The following is an 8,508-nucleotide window of genomic DNA, read 5'->3' as shown; positions in this document are numbered from 1 at the left end:
CTGAAAATCAATGCTAATCACTCAAGTGGCAAGGTGCTGATAAGACATCTCAGCACTGCGTATCACAGTTCAAGGCAGAGCTCTACCAAAGAAATTACAAAATACTGTAATTTGTGACTAATGAATGTAGTGGGTTTCTTTATCAAGCAGAATATGAGATAAAGCAAGAATTTAAACAAAATCACATTATTGTAATGATTCATACGACTGCTTTATTTATTTCACCCCGTGGTCACAAGTTCATGTTTTCTGTATCATATCAGCAGAATGAACTGTTGGATCCTAGAAGTATAACTTTTCATGTCTCTTAATCCTTTTCCTACTTTGGATTTATTCAATTACCACTTCCTTGTGTATGTATAAATATATCCAGGAAGTTAATATTACTTTTTGTTCAGTACTGTGTACCTTCTTTTCCTAGGAAACATGAAGCAGGAGTCTGGTTTTGTACACAAAAGACTCTCTTTGTCACTTGGGCATTAATTGCGTATCTCCCAGGCAAAAGCTGTCTACTCTCAAACTCGTTTCTTCTTTGAAAGGTGACAGAGCGAAAGCAGAAACTGACTTTTCCAGTTAGTTACATGAATTAATAAATGGAAACCTTTTAGTTTGACATGGGGTATTTTTTAAAAATAAATATATATTGTTATATACTATAAAGAAAGATTATGTTCATGCATAACAAACATCCACAGAAATCAAATGAAACTATCCTTAGGATAGTTCAGCGGTACATCTTTTCCATAATATTTCAAGATTTTCTCCTTGATAGCGGAAATATTTAAAAATCCCTTACAAGAAACCATAATTGTCATAGAAGTAATTGGTGTTACTTTATACCTCATTTTGCTTTGACTGAAGGGGGATCAAACTCATACTCTGCTGAAGCATTTTAGCATTTTAATTTATGTGACCGTATCAGTATCCTTTTTAAATTCACCATTGTCTCTTCAGTTAGGATCTCTGCCTCATTCCTAAGTCAATACGTGGTTATGAATTTCTGGCATCCATAGGTCAGACCGCTGTACAGAGCACTTAAGAGGCAAGCCATGTAAATGACGTGCACAGGTACCATATGCAAAAAAAGATCAGGATAGGGCTGTAACTTAGTATTAACCATTCCTACAGTAAACCAAACACCTATTAAAACTTGGCTTTTAATATGGCTATAATTATAAAACAACAACAACAATTATTTTAACTGTTTATTACTGTCAGCAACAGTTCACTTACCTCATCAGGGTTGGCATTAAAGGTGAGACTGCCCTCATCTAGCTGCATATACAATTTTCTAAAAGAAAATCCGAGAGGCGGATTCTTATTGTATATAGAACAGTGACCCCAAGTGGATTTGCACAACCTATGAAAACAGAATTAGTCTATTATCAAAATTCTTTCCTGTATTTCATGTATTTTACAGAAGCAAAATGTAATCAACACTGCAAAGCCAAATACTCAAACTACAGGAAAAGTCAGAAATAGGTTGCTTCTAACACTTAGTTATTAAGCCTTTTGCATGTGTGTTGCTAAAGTCTGCATTTATATGATTATTGTTTTCTTCTCACACGGGTTTTGGCGTGTTTGAGTGCAATCTCAAAACATATCCCAGTAGGTGGCATCATAACGACATCCACACAGCCGAGACCTCTGGCACACCTAGTATCTGAACACTGGATAACTGTGATAAGTTGTTCTCCTGCAGCAGTATGACAGTTTAAAAATTTGTTTCTTTTCTTGTGCCCCAGTTGTGCAGTGAGTGGGACACCACATCTGCACAAAATTATGTCATTAACTCACTGCTTTCCCCATCTGTCCCTTTCCACCTGACTGTCCTTTTTCCAGTCTTGACCACTGCTAATTATTTAATCCAGCCTCATCCCTCTGTACCTTCCATCACTTCTCAGTTTCTTTCCCTTCTATCCCATGCTGACTCCATATCTCAGTTTCATCAGTTTCTGTCCCTCATCTCAGTCTCCTTGATGCCACCATCTGAAATTCCCTTGAACTTTCACTTTCTAGGCACTCTGATTGTTACCTAGATTCCTTATTGTACTGGTAGTTCTGCTACAAGGCATCTGTTTTGTAAATAATTAGGCACAATGCTTAGGACCCAGCAGGTAGCCACCGAGGACATGGGAGAGACTTTGTTTTCAGTTCAGGAACCTGGGTCTTATTTGGACTGAGTTTGGACTTGCCAAAGCCTAAACTCAAACACATCCAATACAGGTGGAATATTGAAGACTAAGATGTCTACAGGGATTATGCAATTTGAGATTTTTATTAATTTGCTAAATCAGGACACATTTTCACTACCAAAGTGTATACTTTGAACTCAGTATTATTTGGGAAGATTTCACTAAAAATGACTGAGCCACTTCCCAGGATGAACTCTGAGGAAAATATGTATTTCCGCCCCCCTCCCCTATGTTAAGAATATATACTGCATACAATTAAGAAGCTCTAGTATCTTCAAGCATTGGTCCAGGGAATTTATTTGTATTTAGTGTGGTTTTGATACCAAGAACCGAGTACAATACAATGCATACTTACTCAACTGCCAAGCTTAGAAGCTTAGCAGGACCTTCACTAGAATTCCTGTTTCCTGCCAAGACAACTGTCTCCAACAGCAGAACAACTGTGACGGAGTTATAATTGCATTATCCTATTGCTGAGTTCATAAAGCATGATAGGAAGGGAAGCTGCTTAATTCAAATGCAGAGGGGCAAAGAAATAGGTGAGGAAGGAAGAGATGTAGAGCACAATGAAAGGAAAAGAAACAGGACCTGAACAACAACCCAGCTATTACAGTAATACTACTTACTGTCCGTTACGTTAAGAGGTAAGAATATGTTGTGAAAGAAGATACAAGTTCTGCTGACCATCTACTCTAGAGATAAGTATGATTTTATGAGTCTTTCCTAGTGTTGTAAAACACCAAATATCAAAGAAAATATTTTTAATTAAATTTTGATCTTATACTATTTTATTTGATAGAATGTTCCTTTATTTCCTGGACATACAAACTCTGCATATGTTATATAAATGTGTTTCAACTGTTAGACTGCAGAAATTCCACTTGACACATTTGCACAACTGCCCTTTTCATTCCCTCTTCCATCACCATCTTCCAAAAAACATACACTTAAGTCGCTCTAAGACAAGTATAGTAGATGAGTTCTCATCCCTTTCTACCTGGAGCTTCAGCTGAACAGGTTTATTTGCTCAAGCTAGATACCTGTTTGAAGCTCACAGAAGTAATAATACAAACATCTGAGATGTGCTTTGAGCTAATACAAAAGTGAAGACAAGTCCTTGTTTTTTTCCGCATGATATATCAAACAACAGGTGTGTAGTAATACACATGTATACTTGTACATGTATACATTTCTAATTACTATTTCTAATAGTAATTAGAAATCCAGAATAACACATTTTTAAACTATATTCATGTTTCCCCTATGTCAAATCTCATTTAACTTAGGAAACTTTTGCTAAGGTTAGAATGACAAAAAGCACATGTTGAGACAAATTTAAAATCTAATAGTTATTTTTACTGTGTCCAGGTGATAGGTTTTTTTTTTTGCTTACCCTTGCCAGAGAAGCTCATCATTAGCAAGATCCTGCCAGACACATGAAGCTAGACAGAGATCAGTTGCATTCAGGTACGACAAAATGGTAAAACTAAGCTCTGGTGGCAGCATTTCCAGGTTAATGAATCCTTCTTGTTCTTTAGATTTTCTTGCCTTCAACAGGTGGTAGATGTCAATGCCTCCTTGGGCTTGTTTGCGATGGCTTGTATTGGAAACACTGTTAGTAGCTATCCTCCTACCATGTTCTCTGGTAAGATAGCCTTGTCCACTGTATCCTTGGTGTTGCAGTTGCTGGTTCCTAGCAACTCTCCAGAGTCCCTGACCCATCTGCGAGCCTGCTGGACATAAAATCCAAATTACATGTTGACAGCTGTTGATAAATATTTGTAAGACAGACTCAGCACACACTGGAAAAATAAAATTCTAGGACTAATCTGAACAGCAAAAAAAGTGAGTTTTGTCAAAGTTATGCTGACAATGTAATCTGTCTCCAGTGGAGCAACTGAATAAATACTGAAAACAAAACCCATAAAAAACTAGAAGATTTTTTTTCAAAAATTTCTATGCCTGAAGAGTTACAAAATTAACAATAAGCTTCTGCAAACAGTACCAAGCATTACCTATGTCCTATGCAAGTTAAGAAGCCTTAACCATCAGAACATTTGGAATTATTATCCTCAGACTTCTTTTAAAATTTAATAAAAATAGCTTATTTAGAGTCAATAAAGTGCTATAAAACGTAAGGAAAAACAAAAACGTCCTGAGTAGTGGGCAGCACACAAAAGTAGGCTGTGACTGACATTAAGACAAAGCTTAACGACTTCAATGATAATGCATTAAGGATTCAGTTTCTTGCTTCTGAGCACCCAAAATATCTTTTCAAGCTTTCTTGCACAGTAGCATAAAAACTTCATGATAAGGCTTCTATATCTCACTTATCACTGTGTTTGTCATTGTTTGTCAAACTTTGCTGCAGATGGTAATAAAAAGAACAGATCCTGACTGTTAGTCAGTCATCAAGATTTCTGAATGCCACAACTCAAATTTCAGTAACGACCTGTATTTACCAAGAGGGAAAATTAAAGTACGATAAATCATACTAATTCAGTATGGGAGTGTTGTCTTAATCCCATCACAAGTAGTGTATATATGGTGATCTATCTTATTTTTCAACCTTTGCTATGATGACAGATCACTGAAGTGATCATAGTAGGAATCTGCAGGTTCCCGATGGTGACTTTCAAGAAAAGCACTTATGGCTTGGTCTGGTATGATCTCACATGTATTTGAAATTATTTATATTCTATTAGCACAGGGAATTTAAAATGGGGCTTTAAAACTGTTAAAGGTTGGACATGAATGGAAACTGTTCTACATAAGCAGAAAGAACCAAGCCATGGGTGCGATGAGTAATTATGGGAAAAAAATGGAGAAATTAGAGAAATTACAGAAAAAAAGGCATAACCAAAACGGAAGTTGACAAAAGACAGGTTCAGCTGGCTGGTGAAGCAGTTATCTACATAAGAATCAATTCAGGGGAAGTTCAAGAATTCATTTCCAGATAAGGCCACAGTAGCGAAGAAACTGTAGTCACATGTATTATATTCAATTTAGTAATATGCAACATTTTACACAAATTCATCATTATTTTTATTCTCATTTCTTGTACAATTATACATTTGGCTTAATTTTTTTATCATACAGAGGCAGGTTAAACCATGACCAACCGCTATAAATTATCAGGCAAGTTTAACAAAAAAAGCTTACTGAGATGCACCATAAATAGGATATACAATCGGCTACAAGAATGTACGCGTAAAGAAGGTATTCTCATTTTCTTGAGACCAGCCTAAAATTTTTAAAAGTCCTTAGGGCTACCGGTAAAGTTGCTTCACGAGAGGAAGCTATACAACGATCTGCCATTTAAAAAGTGGCAACACAGGGATGAGTGGTCCGATGAAAGTGGGCCTTGGCAATTCATGCTGGTGTTTGCAATTAATTTATGAAACTTCTAGCTGTAAATAAAATATATTTCTTCACAAGATGAAGAACTCTGGCTTTATTTTTCATTGCCTAGCTAGGTTAAAATAAGAGGTAGCAACTTTTTTTAAAGAGACATTCCCAGAGCTGCAGTTGCTCAGCGCCACCTTTTTCTGTTTTGGAGCAACTAAACCTCTCCAAGGAGAAGGAAGTTACTAACCTTCACCCCGCCGGAGGATCACCAGGCACTGTTACAATAAAATCAAGAGCTATTAAATGAATCAGTGGTAGGTGTGCCAGAACTGGCATTTGGGACTACAAGCATAAACCCATCAAGTCACCTGCTGCTCCAGCTGCTGCTATTGTCCCTGCTGAGCAGGCAGAGCATACAGTGATGTGCAGTGAAGAATCAAGCTAAAAAACAGTTTGTGTGGGTAGGCAGTAACAGCCAAGGGCTGGAAGGAGGAGGGGAGACTTTCCCAAGGGATGAAAAGAGCAGATAAGGAACATTTCTGAGCAAACACAACATTTCAAAAAGGGCTACTATCACCGTGCTAGAGGATTCAATTAAGATAAAGTTCCCATTTTGCCAGGCACTGTATATGAGCTTCTTAATTACTTAAGTACAGTACTTAGTAAACAGGTATCTCTAAATATCTTGGGAGGCTTCAGCCAATTCTTGACCTTAGCCCTGTGAGTAAATTGAACTCTACCAACAAGGCACTACACCTTCATATATATACACTTTACATATATGCTGATGCCAAATTTAGAGGCTGCATTCACTCTCAGAAGATACCAGATGACTGAATGACTAAATAATAATGATCTTTCAATTCAATTATGTAAAAAATTTAGGGTTTTGAAGGAGGTAAATGTATACATACAATGCAGATGTAACTCAAATATAATCTGCACACTTTCTCAGTGTAGCTCTTCATGTAAACACAAAAATAAAGTCTGCCTGAAAATATAGCATTGACTCTAAACAAAATGATAAAATAGCCAAACAGCAAAATACTAGTTTTAGGGACAGAGAGAGCCAGGAGTGAGGGCTTGTAATTCCTCATCATTATTTCAAGTCCTTAACCACTAAAGCAATAGAAATCAGCAAGAAAAAACACTGCAATATTAAGTCTTACGTTTTACAAAAGATGAAATGAGAACCTATTCTATGTAAACTGTGTATGTCAAGTAGACAGAAAGGAAAGTTCTGTTAAAGGCAGAAATCTGTTTGTTGAGGTAACTTTTTGTAGTATTTTTGCCATCTTTTCTGACATTAGTTTATATCATTATAACAAAGCCACATTTCTATACATATTTGTTAATTCCCAACTGTTAAAAATCTTCTGAAAATGCTAATTATTTGGGCATAGTTTAAATAAAAGAAAAAAAAAAGGAGTAACAGGAAATTCAAGGCTCTGAAGATCATTAGGAATCATATTGTGACAAGTTTTATAATCATAATACACCAGAAAGATGAGAGAGAAAGACCAGCAGCATTATCAGAAACAGTTCATAGAAAGGCTGTGCCCAGCCAATTATCAAGTGAACTTTATGCTATCGGGTAAGCACCTGGCAATTTTATAATAACTTTCAAACCTCTTCAAAGTCAGATTATCTTTCTGTTCTATATGCACTGCTTGTAAAGAATTCGGTAGTGGTCACAGAGGACCAAGTTTTCCTAGTTAGCCCTAAATCAAATATCCAAATTTTAGCTGCTAGTTTAATATCTTTATTGCAATATTCAGCTAGAAGTTCCCGTTCACAAAACACATTCTATTGAGGAATACTGAGCTAACAAGAATATCAACAGTGCTTGTTGGCACTCACAGGGTTTTTCTCCCCACACGAAAGCTAACTGCTATACATCACCAACAACATAATCACTTCTACATTATTTAACACTACAAGTGGCTCCAAGACAGAAAAAAAAATACTGTGTCATTCAAGAAACTAGCCTTCTTATAATGTGCTCACATACTTATACATAAGCTATCACTGCAGAAATAATTTTAAAAGTCTTTTGTAATGTAAAAAATGATAAGAAATTATATATTTGCTATTTTAAGTACCAACCGAAGAAATTTCAGAGAAGAAACAAAACGATACACAATGTAAACCATTCTAGAACCAGCTGCCAGAAATCCACAAGCTTTAATATGTGTGTAGCTATTCAGCAGCTTATATACTGTTTGCTAGATCACATCTCATTTTCCCCATCACACAATCACTTTCAGCTTCGTAGTAATCCCGGATGAATGCTTTGAGAACTCACTCGTAAAACAAGATAAGTAAACTCACTGTTATTCTAAAGCTCTTTAAGCAACGGTGTCCAGAATTATATTATTAAACTATTTTGAACATACGTTTTCAATCTCCAGATTCAACAGGCCACTCAAATGTATGTTTCCAAACTTCCAATTATGTAACTTTATCTAATAATTGAAACCTCTTGATAGCTTGGCTGTAATTACTATCACAGTAAAAATAACATCAGGCTTCTTTATAAAGTGCCGATCTTCTCTGGCTCTGTCTGATATCTATCAGAGTCTGATTTCAATTTTAACCGTGTCTTCTTCGTGTTACTTTGTTACTGCATAATAAATTCTTTTGCAGCGTTGAAGAGCATGACAGGATACTAAAAGCTAAACGTAAGATAGATTAACGCTGCATTGGTACTGGCTTCTGCTTTAGCAAATAAAACACAACACCCACTCTCGATATAAACCCCCTCCACCTCACGGCAACCGAGCCCTACAGCTGCCGCTTCACGACCACAACCGCCCGAACAGGAAAATGCTCCTTCCTTCGATGTTATCGAAGCTGAAGCTTCGTTCATCGCAGCTGCATTCGTAACCGGAGACCTGGCGATCCCACTAGCCTGACAGCCTTTCAGACCCGACTCCAGGCAATCACGCCGGCGGTTCCGGAGGCA

The 8,508-nt window shown here is 36.8% G+C and overlaps 1 protein-coding gene across 1 annotated transcript in view; it reads right to left on the bottom strand.

The window, feature by feature from the left end:
* The window catches only part of FBXO8 (F-box protein 8), a 13,604-nt gene extending 9,659 nt beyond the window's left edge, over positions 1-3,945 (bottom strand). Inside the window, exons 1-2 of the mRNA XM_009330695.1 lie at positions 3,589-3,945; positions 1,234-1,360 (exon numbers count right to left, since the gene is read on the bottom strand). Of these exons, the coding sequence (XP_009328970.1) occupies positions 1,234-1,360; positions 3,589-3,917 (456 nt within the window). The 5' untranslated portion in view covers positions 3,918-3,945. The remainder of the gene's footprint in view (positions 1-1,233; positions 1,361-3,588) is intronic.
* Between the last annotated feature and the right edge of the window lie 4,563 nt (positions 3,946-8,508).

This window comes from Pygoscelis adeliae, unplaced genomic scaffold (genome assembly GCF_000699105.1).
Source record: "Pygoscelis adeliae isolate BGI_AS28 unplaced genomic scaffold, ASM69910v1 Scaffold167, whole genome shotgun sequence".
Lineage (NCBI taxonomy): Eukaryota > Metazoa > Chordata > Aves > Sphenisciformes > Spheniscidae > Pygoscelis > Pygoscelis adeliae.
The sequence above is the reverse complement of the archived record's forward strand: the minus strand, read 5'-3'. Positions and strand labels throughout refer to the sequence as shown.